This window comes from Sapajus apella, unplaced genomic scaffold, assembly GCF_009761245.1.
Source record: "Sapajus apella isolate SASKATOON/1434 unplaced genomic scaffold, GSC_monkey_1.0 scaffold5, whole genome shotgun sequence".
Classification (NCBI taxonomy): Eukaryota; Metazoa; Chordata; class Mammalia; order Primates; family Cebidae; genus Sapajus; species Sapajus apella.
Window position 1 is genome coordinate 16,581,475 of NW_022436945.1, and position 21,110 is coordinate 16,602,584.

The 21,110-nt window shown below is 33.3% G+C and overlaps 1 protein-coding gene across 5 annotated transcripts in view; it reads left to right on the forward strand.

Annotated features, from left to right (window-relative positions):
* Window positions 1–21,110, forward strand: part of STIM2 (stromal interaction molecule 2) — a 165,034-nt gene that overhangs the window by 123,185 nt on the left and 20,739 nt on the right. For 3 of the 5 annotated variants that reach the window (XM_032273656.1, XM_032273665.1, XM_032273674.1), the window contains 8 exons: window positions 3,607–3,718; window positions 7,406–7,521; window positions 10,355–10,532; window positions 11,085–11,262; window positions 15,767–15,934; window positions 16,211–16,234; window positions 16,656–16,756; window positions 16,994–17,232. In XM_032273656.1, coding sequence (XP_032129547.1) covers window positions 3,607–3,718; window positions 7,406–7,521; window positions 10,355–10,532; window positions 11,085–11,262; window positions 15,767–15,934; window positions 16,211–16,234; window positions 16,656–16,756; window positions 16,994–17,232 — 1,116 coding nt within the window. The remainder of the gene's footprint in view (window positions 1–3,606; window positions 3,719–7,405; window positions 7,522–10,354; window positions 10,533–11,084; window positions 11,263–15,766; window positions 15,935–16,210; window positions 16,235–16,655; window positions 16,757–16,993; window positions 17,233–21,110) is intronic. The other 2 variants (XM_032273671.1, XM_032273659.1) reach the window with 1 other exon arrangement.

A 21,110-nucleotide genomic window follows, 5' to 3' on the forward strand; every position in this document is an offset into this window, starting at 1 on the left:
TAGATTAAATTGCCAAAAATCACTTTGAGACACTGATATATAGCACTGGCCACAGTTTCAAACAGAAACAATATAAGTTAACATTTTAGAGATTGGCATTTCTGTAGCTCTGCAGATTGGGAAATAAACTTTTAAAAGGAATGATGTATCTTGCTCTGCTTGCCCTCTGATGGAAGTGCAACAGTATGTATAAAAGACCAGTGAGAGGTAGGTAATAAGGAACCAGATAATTCTTAAATGAGTTAACTTTTACCCTCAAGGATTTCTTAATGTAACCAGAAATCACTTGTACCACAAAAGCTATTGAAATTTTAAAAGTGTTAAAAAAGAATTACTTATACATACAAATTCTTGTTTGTGTCACCACTAAAATGTAAAAACAGATTTTCATAAGACTTACTAATTAAACATGTTCTACTTCATTCAGCAACATCCAGCAAATAATTTGTTGAGCACCTTTATACCAAGTGACATCCTGTTATTTGGTTAAGTAGAGTGATGAGTAGAAGACTTATTCTTTACTGAAATAAACAGTTGTTGCAGTAATAATCATACAAATAAGTAGTTATTTAAATGCTGTGCATAAAAGCTAACAAGGGATTAATAATCAGAGGCTGGGTGCAGTGGCTTATGCCTGTAATCCCAGCACTTTGCGAGGCTGAGGAGTTCAAGAGATCAGCCTGTGCAACATAGCAAGACCCCGTCTCTACAAAAAAAGGGGAAAAAAGGTTATATAGCAGTGTTCAGAAAGGCTCACTTGAGGAATTAAAGTTTTAACTGAGATATGAAGGTTTAATAAAACAAAAAGGCAGAGAGATGGAGAAAAGGAGCTTATACTCGGCATACAGCACATACAGAGGCCCTGAAGGACATGATATGATCTGTCCTAAGAATTGAAAGACAACTAGAGTATTTGGAACAGAGAAGGCTAATAAAAAATGCAAGTCCTGGTCATGAGAAGAGAAGTGAAGGTGTTTACTAAGTATCACCAAGGAAACCACAGCAAAAGGAGAAGTGAACCTCCCCCCAAAGTGAACTGTTCTGTTAGAATTTTGTTTTAAAGATTCGTTGTCAAGACCACTACAATTTTTAATTTTTTAAAAATTGTATTACTTTTTAGCATTACTAAATAGACCACTACTTAGTAATACTAGGTAGAGTATTACTAAGATTTGGGCAGTTTTAATATGTTCTTTTTTATTTGATTTTTCTTCCATTCTATACTGGCTTATTTGGAATCGAGGGATGACTTTGATGTGTTTAGATCAGGAATTTTCACTGTTGAACAGTCATAGAAAGAGAGAATCTTATCTTGTTTTCTTGGCTGGGGATTTTGTGTGGGTGTGTGAGGTGCAGCTGCACCATGAGTTTCTTGGCAGCCAGGACAGGGCAATTCTCAATGCAGTTCATCTTGAATAGGAAAAAACTTAAGAGTAAAAAGGCTACTTTGAATGTACTAAATTCAGTGGAAAACACCCAGGGCCTGAACCTTCGGCTGACATCCTGTTATTTGGTTAAATGGATATGGCAGCCTCAGGCTCATGTCCAGGTTTTATGATAGGAACACATGAAGGGGAGAACAGTCAAAGCTTTGTTTCAATATAAAACTTTCAATGACCACATCTAGTTTTTAAATGTTTTTGGTTTTTGTTTGTGGTTTATTTAAGCTTTTTCTCTAAAGAACACTTAATAAAAAAGGCAGATTGATGGAAACCTAGCTTTGCTTGCAAGTATGAATTCACAGTGCTTATGGAAAGATTTTTTTCAGATTTATTTATATACAGATGGATTCCCAGACCTGCTTTTATTGCTCACATTTTCTTCACACTCCTTTATCTGTAAGCATCGTGTTTTCCCAAACCCTCAAATTAAATGCAGACAGTGTAGAACTTCTCATTTTTTAAGCACACTTGCATCCTTCTCTTTGCCCAAACTCATCATTACTCTTCATAAGCGGAAACCTCTGAACTGCTTCCAGTGCTTAACTGCTTGTTTATATCTTTACAGATATTTAGTATTATTACTTTCAGAGTAGTATAGAGGCATGTTCTGTGCACAGTTTGCCTGAGCTTAAATCCAGTCCTGCTTGTTGGTTCAATTCGCTTTTTAGTTTTTAATTTCCAAAATAAAGATACTTATGTTAGAATCTCCTAAGTTTTTTTTTGTTTTTTTTTTTTCCCAAGACTTAAAGAAGAAAATGCATACAAAGGACTTACTTTAAAATAAGTATCTAGGAGAAGAGATGTTAGTTATCATTTTATTCTTGATTTAGGTCCAGTCTCCTGGAATCTGTTAATAGCTGTCTTTTCTGGTTGATGTCATTCAGTTTGAAGATCACCTATATGCTGATGACTTCCCACTAGCCTCTGTTCCTAACCTCACTTTTTCCTAAGCTCCAGATTTGCATATCTCACTGCTACTGTATTATCTACACTTAAATGTCATATACATACTTCATACATAACATGTCTTAAAACAATTTTTGAGCTCTGTCACCTGGCCCTGCTCCTTTCCCCAAGCTGCTCCTCCACATTCTTTTCTATCTCAGTTAATGGCAGCACCCTCTGTACTTTTGGCTTTCGTTTAGCTACCAGCCGCTGTCCATTTCATCAGCATAGCTTAATAGCATTATCCCGAGAATACATCCTGAATCTGACTCCTTGTTGTCATCTTATCTACTACCACAATAGGCTAAGACAATAACCCTTTCCTGTCTAGGCAGTTATGTAAGGAGTGGTCTCCTTATTTCTCCATATTTCACGATAAGGCTGGACCATTTCCAGTCTTATCGTGAACAATCCATTCTCCACGTTGAAGAACAATATTCTAAAAGCAGATTATTCCTCTTTTTTTTTAATTGAAATTAGAAACTATCCAGAGTTCTTGAAAGCCTTTCATGACCTAGCTCCTGTCTGACTTTCTGCCAGTTTCTCAAACAGTGCTAGTTCATTCCATTTGAAGGCTTTTTTTTTTTTTTTTTTTTTTAACTGCCTTTTTCTCTCTTTGGGATATTTTTCACCCAGATCTTCACAATGTGGCTCCTTGCAGTTTTTAGGTCTCAGAGGTCAACTCCTTAGAGAGGCTTACCCTGACATCTTTCCTTCTTAAGTTAATCACTATCTGAAATTTCCCTTCCTCTTCTTTCTTCTTTCATTAAGTGCCCCTCCCTAAACCTAAAGTAATTTAAATCCCATACGGGCAAGGACTTTATCTGTTGTGTTCACTGCCATATCCCCAGTGCTTAGAATGGAACCTGGTATTCATAATGTTTTCAGTATTACAGTATAGAAATGAAAGATTGAACAAATACATATCTGGTAATTTTTCTACAACTAGAGAAATGATAGATTATTTCATCCTGCGCAAACTTTGTATAGGTGTTTATTTTAGAATTAATCATGCTAATCTGTGTCCTAATTGCTTTTATCTGTCTCTTCTGTTTTTGATTGTAAGCCTTTGTTCTCATACAGTGCTAGATACAATTTTAGTACTTACTGTTGATTAAATTGAAAATACAATCTAAGATCATTATATTTTCTGAAACTATAGATATGTATTTCTTGAAAGCAGGTGTGTTTATTCACATTCCCCTTTTATCTCCTACAGTTCATAATTGGACCCTTGAAGATACTCTTCAGTGGTTGATAGAGTTTGTTGAACTACCCCAATATGAGAAGAATTTTAGAGACAATAATGTCAAAGGAACAACACTTCCCAGGTGAATCTTTGTTATGCAAATGTATTTTTCCACTCAGGGAGAATTACATGCTAGATGTCATTTTCTAGTACTGAATCTACAAGTTACTTCTGTGTCTGAGGTCACAAAGGAAATATGTCTATTATTTAATCTTTTTAAAGTATGCATTTTCAAGTTTTAATCAATTTTTCTTGTCTAAATAATCAGGCTCTTGAAAAAAATTATTTCCAAGGAACGTAATTTGAGTATCAGAAGGTGATACTCAAGTTAAAACAGAGTGGAACATTAAAATGAGATTAGAGTTTTTTGATTTATATATGTTGTCCTCAGTATGAGGAAAAGTATCAACTATATCTGTAAATAACATGAAGGGTCAACTTTTGACCAACCTAAGAAAAAATTTTTCATTTGATACTGATTCATTTTTATGGACATACCTTCTTGAATGTATTGATGTTCATCTCTTTCTTGTTACTTTTTAAATGACAATAACCACCTAATTATGGTGTCTATAAGTTATACCTGAATTTTTAAAATGAAACTAATAAAAATAAAATTTATGTTACATAGAAGTACTTTGTATTATCTCATTTAACCCTCATGATTAAAATGAGGCATATATTGTCATTTTCATCTTACAGGTTAAAAAAAAAACCAAGTCACAGACAAGTTAAACATTTTGCCCAAGGAAGCATTTAAACCCAGATAGATCTGATAGCAAAGTCCAGGTTGCCAGTTTTTCCCTTAGATGTCTGAATCCAGTTGTTTTCTAAATTTTATTTTCTAAATTATATCTAAATTATATCGTTTGCAAATCGCATGCTAATCTTTGTCCTAATTGCCTTTATCTGTCTCTTCTGTTTTTGATTGTAAGCTTTTCTTCTCATAGAGTGCTAGATACAATTTTAGTACTTACTGTTGATTAAATTGAAAATGCAATCTAACATCATTATAGTCTCAAATTATAGAATATGTATTTCTTGGAAGCAGATGTGTTGCAAATAGCAAATGATACAATTATAATTTCTAATCATGATTTCTAATTATATAATATATACAGTTATAATTCCTAATTAATTTAATTAACTTAATGAACTTGAAGGATTTAAATGTCAAAATTTGCAATGATTCTACCAGAACTTTTTACCCTTACAAGATTGCTTCTTAAGTTTTATTTTTCCTTGGATGATTTCCTACATCAAAAAAGACTCCAATCAGTTTTTTACAATCTAATCATTATATGTAATGAAATATATATATTGTATCCCTAGTCAACTTCCTTACATGCCCTATTTAAATAAGTATCCTTTGTTGCTTTGTGGTTTGTATTTTGGATCAAGTTGGAAGTTTTCAAATCTCCCCTAAATGTATTCTGAATATCAACATTAGTATTTCTAATTTTATTATACACTTGACTAGAATGATGAAATTATGGGAATAAGAGTCATTTAGTAAGAACTTACTGAATATCTTTTATGTTCATGGTACAACTAGACACTAGAAAGAAGACAAAGATTAAATAAATTATAGTTCTTGCTTTTAATTAAAACAAGTTCCTAAGTTACAACAGAGTAGGACATTAAAATAAGATATGAGTTTTTTGATTTATATATGTTGCTCTGGGTTTGAAGAACAATAGGAATTTTCTTGTTATCTTTTGAGAAATTTCTTTATATAACAACATGAAATAAAATAGGCTGATCTGTGTTTTGACAGTCGGCATTGTAGCTACTTACTTCTTTTGGTTCAGTAAAGATTAATCAGAGATGCTTCCAATTCTGGTAAAATTGTGGAGACATCAGGTACTTGTCAAGATCAACTTCTTAAGTAGTGCACAGGTTACTATAGAAAAACGTTATAAATATAAAAGTTCAGTTCTCAGGTCAGCCCATTGGAACATTTTTTAGTGGAGGAGAAAGGAAAACAGTAAACTCTTCCTTAAGCCCCTGTTATATAGTAATGAAATTAGATGAGTCAACTCGAAGGGGCAATATCAGTTAATTTCAATTATTATGTAAGTTCCAGAACTCTTTGTATGGTATCTGTAGACATAAGAGCTAGTTACAGGAATGTGTAAGAAAATGTATTACATATTCTAGGTAGTTGGCCTACAACAGTTCATTACGATGTTTATTTTCAGTGACATTAAAACCCTTTACATCTGCTAAAGGTAGCCAAAACTATGTTAGTTTTGTGTTTGTTATAGCAGTTATCTTAAACCTTTTACTGTGTTTTCTATACTCTGTAATTTTTACTACCAAAGATTATACTAAGGCACTTTTTACCTGTCACATACCACCTCATCTCTTTCAGGCCTATGTGGCCTTCCCTGACACTCTAACCCACTCAGGTGGAATCATTTTTACCTCTGTACTCATACTGAACCTTGCATAAAATTCTGTTATATATTTTCTTTTTTACTACATTTCCTTGTCTTAGTCTATTGATAGTATTGCTGTTAATTCATGCATCCATCCATCCATCCATGCATTCATTTAGCTATTACACAAACAGTACTGCATTAGGCTTTGGGGATACAGAGATAAGACATAGTCTTTGCCTTCATGCAGTTTGGTAAGTGTCATGTTAAAGGTGTAAGGGAAGCATTATAGGAAATGTATCTGTGGAGAAGATAAAGGAAGGCATTTTAGAGAGGGAATGTTAGAATTCTTTGCTTAAGGTTTTATAGAAGACTCATAGGAGTTCCTGTAATTTCTCCATACTTAGAGAGTACTGATATCTTTTTACACAAAATGTTGTGTTTCAGAGTAGTCTTTGGAATCATACATATTTCGGTTCAAATCCTTACCTTACCTATTACTAATTATATCTACGCAAGATACTCAACCTCTCACAATTATCTTCACCTATAAAATGGAAATACTGTTACAAGGTTTTCTTGAGTATTAAGCCATTGGTACACAACCCAGCATGTATTATATGCTTGTTTTTATTGTCATTGTTATTAATTTTATTATTATTTGTGTAATAAAATCTTTACTAGCATCATACGTGGTTGTTAGGAAATCTTAATTGAGTACTGGGCTGCTTGTATTTACACTCCATAATAAAATAATTTTATTTTCTTATTTTACTTGTGTCCCCTACACGCTTTCTTCATAGCTAATAAAATCGTTTAGTACTACTTACTATATAAATCCCTCTACCTACCTACTTCAATCTGTGAAGGCTTCTGTTCCCCACTTGTGACTTTGATGTTTTTTGTTTAATTTTTAAACAGTTTAAACATTAGAATGTAAAGGTATAGATTTTTTGATAGTTTTAAAGAAAAGCAATGTGATCTAAATTGAAAACTTTTTTAAAGTCTGCTATAGATGTTAAAGTAAGTTACTTACAATTTTATTATCTTTTGTGAAAGGATAATAAATGCCAGAAGTAATTAATGATTATAAAATATTTTCAACTTTATAAATTTCTAAATCATAGTAAGTCATAACAGAAAGTAGCCTTAGAAAACAGAAACTTTTCAATGTAGCTATTAAATGATTAACATACAGGAGTCTTTCTACAGCTAAGTTTGCATTGAAAAGGTTTTTGAAATATAACAAATTATTAAATCACACATGAATGAGCTCCAACAGTGATCATCAGTAATATGTAAAGTATTAAATGTGTTGCTCAAATATTTAAATTTATATACTAGAAATATTTTCATTTAATATATTTATGTATTTTTCAAATAAACAGGATAGCAGTGCACGAACCTTCATTTATGATCTCCCAGTTGAAAATCAGTGATCGGAGTCACAGACAAAAACTTCAGCTCAAGGCATTGGATGTGGTTTTGTTTGGACCTATAACACGTTAGTATTCTCTCTCACTCAGAAGATGATGTAAAAGAATATTCTGATCATCTCTGTGTTATTTAAGGAAAGAAAAAAATAAGAAAGGTAGTAGGCATCTAAGAATCATCTCTTAGCTGTGAAGGAAGTGTAACACTGTCTTAAAACAAAGATTTATAGAATGTGATTTTCTCTCATTGAGTATGAAATTTTTAAAGCTGTTTACTAATGTAAGAAGTTGTTAAAAAAAGAAAAACTATGCTTAGCTGTCAATTTAGAATTTTTAGATTTAAAACTTTGGACTTTTGAAGTAGTTTTAATGTTGATGTTACTATAATTGGATATTCACTGAGGAGTCTTTTAAAAAATAACACAATCTGACCATCGTGATGGCATGAAGCAATAGATCCTAACAATTTCACCAAATACCAAGAAAAGGGTTTTTTAGGTATAGATGGAAAGCAAAGACTCACTTGAAGCTTTATAAAGTAACGGACTATACTGGCAGAAGCACAAAGTAGAAAATGTTATTTGATTGTTTTGAAGAGAAATATGTAAGAAAGTGTTGCGCAATATCCGTAAAGAAAATAAACCTTATATTTATTTACTTTGACAGGAGTATTTTTCCCCAGAAGAAATGTTTAATATGTTTTATTTAATTTGAAATTTCAGAAAGCTTTGGGAGAAAGTGTTTGAAGAGTACACATTTTAAAAGAATTATGTTTGATTTTTTAAAAGGCAAAAAAAAAATAACAAAATTAATACGAGAAAAATGGCTTCCACAAGTTATAAAGTAGGAAACTAATGTTTATTCTCCCTGGATTCTTGGAGTTAGGAGATTTTCAGGTTTCTGTGATACTGTCTTGGGAGTGGCCCTTCTAAAAAAGGGTTACTAGAATTGGTTGAATAGATTTTATGACTTTACTGATGGTTCCTTTTTTGGCTTGGGCTAAAAGAGCAGCTGGTGAAACAGCTGGAACTCCCCTTATGAGAGCTGGTGGAAATACACTGTTGGTGGAAATTACAAACCCCAGGAAATAGAACACTACCGAAATGCCGAGCGTTCCACAGAGATGATGCCCTTTCCAACCTTTTCCTTGTCCTCACTTCTAGACTGATTCCAATAGGGAATTGTCTTCTGTGGAATTCTGTCCAATGTTTCTCATGTGAGTGGTTAGTGAAAATAGGAATTAAAGTATAGAATTTGTTTCTATTTACAACTTGATCAGCAGTATTCATATTAATCTTGGATCTAACCCCTTTCCAAGCCCCCAAAATTATATTACCAAGTCATTTGAAAAGAAATCACGCTAGTCTCAAAGAAGATTATAAACAAACATTTAAGTAAACCAATGAAGAAGTTAATGATACATTACCTTTTAAATATGCTTTTCTTAGGATGATTGAGTAAATGTGCCCCTTAGTCAGAACACTCACATTAATTTTAAAAACCAGCATTGTCAAATGAACAGAGATACATTTTAAAAGAATGTTTGTTTTTTTAAAATCTTTTCCAGTCTGTGGTGCTTATTTCTGAGGGTGAGACCTTATTTGTATAATGTTATTTATAGTCAAAGAATAGGGCTCATAGTTGAAGTAGAACCTGAGCCGAAAGTCTCAGTGTGAGGCAGAAGTAAAAAATCCTTTTGAGATTGTAGCTTTCAGCACTACGTTTCTTCTACTACACGTGGAAGGTTGCGGGTGTGCACTCTGGCAATATGGATAAATGAGCATCTCTGACATAGAGCATGCTGCATATCACACCACACTACACAAACATAGCCAAACCCCAGATTTGTCAGTCTGTAGGACTCTTTATGTCACCAAACTGCAAAATGTGTTTCTACTAGAGGTCTGGGCATTTAGGTGGTTTTTCACTGTGCGCTGTATCTCTTTGGAGCATTAAAATAATATATTAGCTATCATGTGTCTCTGTTCCAGAGGGGCTAAATTAAGAAATTTGAATAGTGATTTCTGTATTTTGTATCACTACCTTCAGTGATACAAAACACAGTATCACTTCTAAATAGGCCTTGGCTCCCCACTCTTTATTTTGGACATAAGGCTGGGGATTAATATCATGCCAGTAACCCCCATATCTTTGGCAAATATACACCTAAAATTGATAATTGTTACTACTATTTAACCCAGGCTTTATCATCCTTAGCACTAGTCACTCTTTGGGCTGGATAGTTTCTGGATAAGTCTTTGTTATCAGCAGAGGGGGCCACAGGGAAGCGTTGTCTTGTGCACTGCAGGATGTTCAGCAGTATTTCTGGTGTCTGCCCACTAGATGCCAGTAACCACTCCCCCGAGTTGAGACAACCCAAAATTGTCAAATGTCTGCTGGGGGTGGGTGAGGAATTATCACCAACCTTGAGATTAACCACACCGAATTGGGAAAACACTTTTTGGTGAGTGATCAGGTTTGTAGGCGTGTCTAAAAATGTGACAGCTGCCTGACTTGACTGAAGGAAGGGAGTCGGGATGATGGTGGTGATGCTTTTGATGACTCCCTTCACCCGACAAAGGACCATTCTGGCAGCACATGATTTGAGGTGCTGTTGCTTTTTCAAGGGTCCCCATGACTTTGGCTATTCCGTCTACCACCAGCAGGGCCATGGTGTGTCCATATGGGTTTTTCTCTGCCCTTCTATAAGTCTCATATGTCAAAGAGTTATAAGAAGCACAGTCATTATATGAAGAAAGAATTTTTAAAAGGCTAGAGCTTGTGCATGGGAAAGAAATCTCCAATTTTTCATTTTGTTTTAAATACTACCTAAAAAGTGTCTTTTTGTATTGAGGGCCTGTCATATTCAAAGATTAATTGAATCATCTATAATTCTCTTTATAGGCCCACCTCATAACTGGATGAAGGATTTTATTCTCACAGTTTCTATAGTAATTGGTGTTGGAGGGTGCTGGTTTGCTTATACGCAGAATAAGACATCAAAAGAACATGTTGCAAAAATGATGAAAGATTTAGAGAGCCTACAAACTGCAGAGCAAAGTCTAATGGACTTACAAGAGAGGTAAGTAAAAAAAGAAAAAGCATAAATCTTGTTATTTATGTAGGCAAATACAATTTGTAAAAAAATTTATGGGCATGTGCTTAAACACTTATATTTAGGTTATTACACATTAGGAATATATGCATATTTGATATCATATTTTTAGAAAAGTATATTTTTGTCATAATTACAGATTTATTATAAATGTAAATACTTGGGAATAAATGAGTAGAAGAACAGTGGAGGTAAGTCAAATGTAGTGGAATTAGATATGTAGTTAAATTTTATTTTTAACTTGATTTAAATAATTACGAAGTTTTAAAAAGCTTTTTGTGGAAGAGTATTTCTCTGCTTTCCCTGTCTTTTGAGCCCATGGTAACCAAAACAGCTGTATAGTAAGTTGCCTGATATTTTTATTAACCAAGCTTAAGGCTAATGAAAAATGCTATGATTTCTGATTGAAATATGTATTTAATTGCCTGACACAGTATTCATTATTTTGTTAAAAAAAAAAAAAAAAAAAAAAACCTTTGGAATTTTTTTGAGGAATTTTTATTTTTATTGTTCTATAAGGCTTGAAAAGGCACAGGAAGAAAACAGAAATGTTGCTGTAGAAAAGCAAAATTTAGAGCGCAAAATGATGGATGAAATCAATTACGCAAAGGAGGAGGCTTGTCGGCTGAGAGAGCTAAGGGAGGGTGCTGAATGTGAATTGAGTAGACGTCAGTATGCAGAACAGGAATTGGAACAGGTATTTACATTAAAAAAAAAAAATCATTTGTAAGGATGTTAACGTTGCCACTCTGAGGAGCCAGGTCCTGTTTTTCTTCAATTTCCTACATTTAGTTCCATTGTATACTGTTCCTCAGCTGATAAAATAATCATTTGTTTATGTTATTAGGGCTGATCGAAGTTCATATAGCAAAATAACACAGTAGTAACTGAGAGATAAAGTTATCATCATGTTCACTCATTCATGAAATCTTATCCCTTGCCATGTTCGTTGTCTTGAGTAAAGTTAAGGTGTTTGTTTAACATCTGTAATATGTTTAAGTTTCCGACTATAATATACTAAGATAAAGTATATCTAATGTTGAACTTCTCTGCAAAGATAAAGGATCTCTATTAAACATCCATTTGAATCCTGTTAAATGGTTTTAGAACATAATCTGCTAAAAGTTCTGAAGCTGTCTAAAAGATGTCCTTTCCAATACCTGCTTTTCCTGTTCAGTTACTTAAGATAGAATATAGGCATTTAGGCATTGGACAGAGTCCTTCAGAGAAGGTGAGGTTCTGGGAGAATTTAATTATAGGCAGATGCATTAGTTTTCTATTCCTACTTTTTAAAAAAAAATACCACAAACTTAGCAGTTTAAATAAACACAAATTTATCATTGTAAAGATCTGGAGGTCAGAGTGAGGTAAGGCTAGACTGCAGGACTGTATTCGCTCTGCAGGCTGTAGGGGAGGGCCTGTTTTCCTTGCCTTCTCCACCGGTAAAGGCCACTCACGTTTCTCAGCTCATGGCCCCTTCCTCTGTCTTCAAAGTGAGTCATTCCAACCTCTACTTCTGTGGTCCCATCTCCTCCTTCTGACTTTGATGCTTTCTTTACTGATAATGAAACTGAAGAACAAAATGAGGATTGTAAAACTTGCTCAAAATTAGAGGTGACTCAGTTATAAAGCAGAGGCAAGAACCTAGGTATTCTGCCTCCACTTTGTTTTATGCACTGTTGTTGCCTTCTTAATTGAGTGCTAAATAAGAAATGCAAATTAAGCGATTAATGACTTAAGGTCAACTTATGAGAAAGATGCAGTATGCATTACTGTTTTCTTCAAAATTATAAGAATTTGTCTGATTGAACATAGCCATCTTTTTTATAACTGTTAACCACTCCTCTCACACCCCCAGACATCTGTTTTTTGGATCTTTTCCCTCTAAGGACTCTTAGGCATATTTTATAGTCATACCCCATTTACCTAACAAAGCATATCAGCACAGAATGTGGCAAGGAATCAGGGAGTTGACAAAAAAGGCCTAGTCTAAATTATACTGTATCTGAGATTTGGGTATTATGCCCTTTACACTCTGTTAAGAACCAACTCCCTGCTTTTTTCCACCATGACGTCCAACTCTCGTTTTGTTCTGGTATATTTCTGTCTTTCTAAACTTTGTAGATAAGAAAGAGCAAATCAGAAAGCAGTAGTTTGGAATTCTTCTACAGAGATGTAAACTGATGGTAGTACTTCACATGTGACTGCCTCACAGTGCAGAAGAAGAGACAATATTAAAAAAAGGCTCCAAGAATTATGGACATTCTAACTTGAAGCTCTGGGAGTGAGACCATGCATACCTCAGTAGACCTTAAAGTTACCAAGAGATGATGTATTGGTACAAATGTAATGTCGTTGGATCCTGGGTCAATAAAAGGGGATTTAAAGGAAGGAAATTGGTATTTTAAGAACAACACTGTCTGGCATGATTATATTAATGAGAAACAAGAATTTCTAAGGACTTACTGTGTGCTGGAAGTGTATGCTACACACATTGCCAGTGGTTTGCTCATATATTTTAATCTTCACAACACACAAGATACTGTCTTCATTTACAGATGAGCCGTGTAGAGAGGTTAGATAACTTGCCTTGGGTTCCACAGCTATTTGCTGGTAAAGGCAAGACTTTGCATGTCATATTCCAAAGTCTATGTCTTCTCATACTGCTATTAAAAGCTTTGCTTGTAGAAATAAGTTTAACTGAGAAATGATATATAATGTGACATAACCCACAATTCCACATAGTTCAGAGAATTACTATATTTTGTCTGTATTTAAATATAGTGTGTATTTTGTCATACTGCTATTAAAAGCTTTGCCTGTAGAAGTAAGTTTAACTGAGAAATCATGTATAATATGACATAACCTACAATTCCACATAGTTCAGAGAATTACTGTATTTTGTCTGGAGAATAATCAACATAAATTTAGAAGTCAGGAAAATCTAGTATTTTTTTTATATAGTGTTATTTTTCCTAGAATGGAGACTTTTGGGTAACTAATAGTACCACTTTATTTTTTGTATGATTTAAATATTTTTCACAAATTAGTTTCTTAGAAAAAGTCTCAGGAAGCCTTTAATTAGGACAAGTGATAATACCCCTATTGGTGTAAGCCTTAAGCGCTTACTAAAGGTCACAGAGATGATAAATAATGCAGTTGGGTCTAGAAACCAAGTTTTCAGATATTTCGGCTGATTCTTTCTGTGACATCATGTTTTTACTCACTGTTGTTTTATTCCTGAGATAGAAAAATTATGTAAATCATTATTACATTTTAAACATTTATTGTTTGCAAAATCTGTTAATTACTCAATTTTAACTGTGTTAATTCCCCTGTAAACAACAGTGTTATTTAAACTGAGGGTTGAGATTTAGATCAAATGAAACATTTATGAGTAATAGCAGAGAAAACAGTTAAGTAGTAGCCACTATTGGAAGGTCAGACTTTCCACAAGTCATTTTGAGTCATTATTTGGCAATCAGTATAAACATTGTTCAGCTTCAATTTATGCTAAAAATATATAAGTAGTTTTTATGTTAAAAGTGTTTCCATTGAGCTCTTTTAGGGGAAATACATTTATGGAAATGTCATTAAGGAGAATCTATGATTAAAGAGAATAACTTGAATGAATTTTTTTGAGATTCTCTGTATAATTCCTTGGAAGTGAAAATTGTATAGAAACTTTAGCTTTAAAATCTTGTGAGAACAAGGGCTTGCAGACATGCATTTTGTGGTGTTATGCAGGTCTGCATGTTACGGAACCTGAGCTTAAATTTTCTCTTCCTGAGAGATTAGCAGGGACGCCACACAGCTTACCTAACTGACTTATTAAACACAGTATTGTCCCAGGCCATTGCACAGTGAGTCATGTAGGCACATGTTGCTTGGGATTTGTTTTCAGTGAGTTAATGCTCTTCCCCTTACTTTAATGTGTCGTTTTGAATTGTCACCTATTGTTGCTTTGTGGATTTCATTTTTAATTTTGGAATTTTAAAAGAGATTTTTCTACACAATTCTTCGTTTTCACTATCTGACAGCTGTTCTATTTCTTTATCAGAAGTTTGTGTATAGTACTGTTGTTAGTTTATTCTGGCAAACGATGTTTGTTCATATCAAACATTCCTTTGCTCTTTAGCTTCCTTAGTTAGCTTTGGGGAAAACCAATCTGTATTGTGGTGCTCAGCACACAGGATGCTCCGTAGTTCACTCATCGCTTTGCCTGAAGGTCTTGAGTGTGAGTGTATGTGCACGATTTCATAAATTACATCCTGTATCTTTACACAGCTTTAGTTTGAAAGTACTTGCTAGTTTTTAAGTAAATCATCCCAAGAATGATTTACTGTTCCCTTCCGTGTCATTTCCTTAGTGAGGCTTTCCTTAACGATGCTTTTTCTTAGCACTTATCACCTAATCAGCAAACATTTTTGTTTTTTCTCTGTTTATTGTCTGGCTTCATTAAAGGGCAGGTAGAAGAAATACTATGATATCCTTATACTGAAGACTATGCATAGTTTCTCATGAAAAAAATCAAGTAGATTCTCACTCAGAATCTGTTTTCTCAAAATCTGTATATGGTCTGCAGATGTTCACTTAGCTACTTTCTGGTATATTCAAAGCAGTGAATTATGTAGCAGAAGTGGTAACACAGACAATAATAGGCATATATACTTGCAACAGTAAGAAATAACTGGCCATAAAGAAGATGTCATGAAAAACTACAGAAAAATACAATTAAAAAAATGAGTATATAGTGAAGGAGCTACAGTAGGCTCTTCTGGAAACATTAGGAGGAGGAGTAGAACATGTATCCACCCAATTTTGGACACTTCTTTATATAATACTTCATAAATGAAATATGCATTATGGGAAAAGTGTCATCAGTTTTGATTTGTATATACCCTTGATTTTTTTTCCCCCCTCAGTAAGTCTGGTTTTCATAATATTGCAACTTAAGATATAAATAAGCTGTCTCTACCCACCTTGGCTTCACAACTTTGCTTAGTAGATTTAAGATGCACATGAAACTTCAGCCTTAATTTTAATGCTAGTAATATATTGTATTAGACTCTGCAGTTTAAAACGATGTCTACAAAAAGCATAATTAAAATAGCTTTTTCTTTTAGTTGGGGTACTAAAAAATATTTTAATCCTTTCTTCCTCTCTCTCTCCTTTCCTGCCTCTTCCTTTTCTTCTTCTAGGTTCGCATGGCTCTGAAAAAGGCTGAAAAAGAATTTGAACTGAGAAGCAGCTGGTCTGTTCCAGATGCACTTCAGAAATGGCTTCAGTTAACACATGAAGTAGAAGTGCAGTACTACAATATTAAAAGACAAAACGCTGAAATGCAACTAGCTATTGCTAAAGATGAGGTACTCTCTTGTATTTCAAAATTTACTAAATTTGTTTCTTAGGCTGCCTTCTTAGAGGAATTATTCAACTGGGGTACACAGATCTAAATAAAAGTTTTATTATTGCAGATTCTTTATTTGAACTGGAACTTACTGTGTAAATAGACTGTAGTAATCATAAGCTGTAAATTAAAATTACTGTATCTAGAGAAGTGTATACTTTTGAAAGTGACCTTAGTGATTTAAAGATTCTTTTTTATCATTATCAAAGCTTTATACCGAGCTTTTTCCCTCTGGGTTGCTGCTTCATATCTGATTCAGGTTAGTAGTTACTGGAAATTAATTTTGACACTTAAATTGTGTGGAATGAGAATAAGTCTTAATCTGAATTCTAGCAAAAAATATTTAAAAGTTCGGTTCATGCATTAGCACCATTCTAGTAGGATATTGTTAATGTTTTTCTGTTACTTTAGTAGAAGATTCGAGTCTTCCTGAACCATAGAAATAAGAAAAAAATTCTCCAGAATAAAGTTTTGGGTTACATTGATTGCCTTGGAAAAGCATGTTTTTTCCCTCATCTGTTTTCTTTTTTGGAATTCAGTGATATCTTGGCTAATAATTCTCTACTGGTTTCTGATTTGTTAATATGTTCAAAACCAAAATAAACTTTATTATTTTATATATGCAAAAATGTTTGTATTTTTTTCAAACCTAGGATATTTTATTCCTTTTCGGTTTCTAGGCAGAAAAAATTAAAAAGAAGAGAAGCACAGTCTTTGGGACTCTGCACGTTGCACACAGCTCCTCCCTAGATGAGGTAGACCACAAAATTCTGGAAGCAAAGTAAGAATGTTATTTGAGCTATTTGTTTATTTGCTTTATTGTTTATTGTGTTGAAATGAGTAATTTATAGACAATTTATATTTAAATTTATCATTTAACTATATAGTTACATAATTTATGCTAGTTTTAAGAGTGGGTTATTTCTTCTTGAAATTAGTTAATTGCCACAGTCTGTTCATGTATTGCCTTTTAAAGACTTTTTGATGCAGTAAGTAATTTCTTCATTGACTTTTCCAGGAAAGCTCTCTCTGAGTTGACAACTTGTTTACGAGAACGACTTTTTCGCTGGCAACAAATTGAGAAGATCTGTGGCTTTCAGATAGCTCATAACTCGGGACTCCCCAGCCTGACCTCTTCCCTTTATTCTGATCACAGCTGGGTGGTGATGCCCAGAGTCTCCATTCCACCCTATCCAATTGCTGGAGGAGTTGATGACTTAGATGAAGACACACCCCCAATAGTGTCACAATTTCCCGGTAAGTGGCAAGTTCAACAAAAAGTGTTGGTACAGGTTTTAAAGTAATTTCCTCCCATGTCCTTTTAGAAGTCATGTACTTTGAAATCTGTGACAAAAATTTCATTTATTATTCATTTTCTCTTTTTGTTAATAATTTAAATATTCACTGAAAATACCATATGAAATGCGTATATAAATAGCCTAAGTATATTTATGTCATGTATTTATACACACCGTTTAAAGAAATCTGAGTGCTTTATAAATTTAATTATTAAATGTTTATTTGAGCAACTGTTACATATAACATTATGTTAAGTGTTTAATATAAGACTTTGCTTTTAAAACATTGCTTGTAATTAAATTGAAATGGGGAGTCACATAAAAACATAACTGACAGTAAAGATAGCATACTATAAATGCCAAATCAGTGTGGGAATGAAGTGCTGAACTTTCAGAGAAAATATCATTTTAAATGGCTACTTAATGTATAGTAAAAATAAAAATTAGGGGAAGATCTTGTAAACAAGGATTTGAATCCTAGCTCCACCACTAACTCACTCTAGATATGTACTTGTATTATTTTGCTGGTTTTACTTCTCTGGTTTGATGGCAGACAGTTAATGCAAGGAGAGTGAGGAGGCACTCAACTCCTAAAGGAGGAAGGAAGAGTGGACAGATTGTAAATACAGTGAACACTGGAAGTGTGGGACTGCATTCATTTCACTTGCTCCACACCGCAAGGTAGTGATAGTTGCAAAGTTATGTCTAGATCTGGACCGGCTCTGCAGTTTGAATATTGTCAGTTTGTATTTGTTTATTTGAATTATGTGCCCTTAAGCTTGCCAGATGCAACACTGATTCATAAGTATATGCTTTTGTTGGAAAACTGTGGCTTTTAAAAGTTGCGTTTCCTTCTTAAAAGCCGTGTTTAATATCTGAATTGTACATGAAGGTGCGCATTCTCTAGATTAAATAGTTTTTTTTCTTTGCTTTTTAAAAACACTTTTTGAGGCAGGGGGAGAGTGGATATCCATATGTCTGTTAAAAGGAAACACTTGTACTAAATGTGAATAATTATTCTAGTTTTAAGTGATTGTAGTAATCAGACAAATTTAAAGTTTTAAATAAGAAAAAAGGACAAGTCGATTTAAATTTAATGTTTTCTAACTGCCCTGATCAAATGTATTATCTCTAAAAAATAACTCCTGCCAAAGATTACAATTTGAGAGCTCTGCCTCCACCCAGAGGCACGACAGAGGTACTCTACTCTGCTAAGTTAAAAAAGCCTAATTTCTGGACCTGATGAATGGAAAACTCTTGGCAATGGAAGTCTAGGGAAGGACGATGGCTCTTCATTTCTGTATCCTCCTGTGCAGTTTAAAAAATTTTTTTTACCATGGATATCTGTAAATTTTACAAGTTTGAAGTAATGACAGAGAAGCATGCCTGTAGTATGTTAAGAACAAAGTAAAAGGTTTTAACAGTATACAGAATAATATTGTCTATGTTTAATTATATGGAAAGAAAAAAACACAGAAAATATCAATAGTTAGCTCTGTGGATAGGGGAATGGGTGATCATTGTTTTCCTATTACTTTTGTTAATATCTGCTAAATGCTTTCCTTGGTGAGAATGTGGTAATGGTTTAAACTTTCTTATAAAGCCCTTCACACAAAAATCATATGCCCACCTACCAAAAAGATAAACAGATTTTAACATTTTTTACTTGTCTTTTACTCTGAAGTAAATTATTACAAATATACCTAAACCACATTGCCTTGCCTTCCTCAGTGTTCTAAAGTTGTGACTTACGCTGAAGCCTGTTATACTTTTATTTCGCACATATATATCCATAGCATTATGTACAATTTTTGTGTTTAGAAATTTGCATAAATGCTATCAAATTAGGTATTATTTTACAAGTCTTTTTGCTCAAAAGTTACATTTCAGAAATTTCCGTGCTTATGTAGAGATGAATTAAAGTCACTGATTAATGAATTAACTATATATTTGTTTATTGTATTAAAAAATCCATAGTTTATCTATTTTTCTACTGACATAGATTCTTCCTACTTTCTTGCCCCTTACAAACACTGTGCAACCAGCATCTTTACCTGTATTTCCTTGTACATAACTTCTGAGAGCTTCTCTGTGTAAACACCTAGAAATGGACTGCTGGGTCATTGGGAAGGCATCTTTTACTAGTCATTGATAAGTTCCTCTCAAAATGCTTTATTTACATACTCACTGTTTTATAGGAGTGCTTGTGTGCCTGTATCCTCACCAGTACGTGGAATAATCCGATTTACTTGTTTTGCAACTAGAGTGGGTTTGAAATGATACCTCACTATTACTAAAATTTTTATTTCCTTGATGACCGTTGAGGTTGAGTACCGTTTCCTTTATTGGCATTTGTTGTTCAGATTTCTCCCCCTCTGAGTTACTTCTTCTTGCTGTGGAATCCCTGAAAGATTCCGTATTGATGTGGAAGTGTTCTATGTTCTGATTATTTGAGGGTTGCAGATATCTTCTAGACTTTGGCTTTTTTAATGGCAAATTGTGAATCTGATTTGTGTTTTTTGTCTTTTTCAGAAGTTCATAGATTGTTATTTGCTCTCCTTAGAGTTTTTAAGTTGTTCTTTAATCCATTAGTCCTTTAATCCACCTAATAGTTATTTTTGTTCATAGTGTGAGGTTGGAATCTAAATATACCTTTTAATGTATGGGTAAACAGTTGTCTCAGCTTCATTCCTTGAGACTTATAATAATACCATTTCTCTCCATAGACACATAAATGCTTCCAGCTCTCCATTTTGTTTCACTGACCCCACTCTGCTTTAGTTTCTAGAGTTTTATAAAAAGTACTGATAATTTGATCAGACCAAATCTTTATTATTCAAATTCAAAATTTCTACTCAACTAATTATTCTTCTGAATTTTAGGATCAGCTTATGAAATTCCATGAAAGTTTCATTGGGTTAAAAATTGTTTTTTATTGAATTTATGAATTTATATGGGGAGAATTATTAATTCCATTTGTTGAGATCTTTTATATCTTTAAATAAAATTGATAATTTATTTTCTCTGTACAGGTCTTACATTTTTTTAAAAAAATACTAATTTTTAGATACCTTAATAAATTTTTGGTAGTTACATATGTTACCTTTCTTATAAAACTGTATTTCAGATTGCTTGATGCTGATGAGGAAATGCCATTGGTTTTGGTAAGCTGAATACAGAATACCAAATACAGAAACATTATTTAAATATTTGATGGTAGCCTTGGATTTTTCATGTTAACACTAGTAAGTTTTTTCCTGTTTATTGCCCAAGCTAAGACCTCCGGTAAAATATTGAACTGAAGTGGTGACTGCAGGCAATAGGGATTGCCATTTCTGACTTTAAAGAGAATGCTGCCAGAATTTCACCAGGAAGTATTATTTTTTATGTTTTTGGTAGATTACTTTTAAGTTAAGGAAAGTCATTTCTATTTCTATTTTGCTAAGAATGGTTTTTTTAATCAATGGATATTAAATTTTACCAAATTATTTTTCTTTGTACTTTGAAGTAGTAATTTGTTTTTTATTCTGTTGGATTTTAATCTGTTTAAATAAATCCTTTAAATGTCATTGAAACTGTATTTGTCACAATATACTATTTTTTATAATGTGTTGGATTTGGTTTGTTATTTAAGATTTTTGCATCTTTATTCACACATTGGATTAGCCAGTAATTTTTCTTCCTAACACTATCTTGGATTTTGGTATCAAAATTATATTAGCATCATAAAGAGTAGTTCCCATCCACCTATATATGTGGTTTTGTTTTTCATGGTTTCTAGTTACCTGTGGTCAACTGTGGTCTGAAAATCATGAGTACAGTACAATAAGATTATTT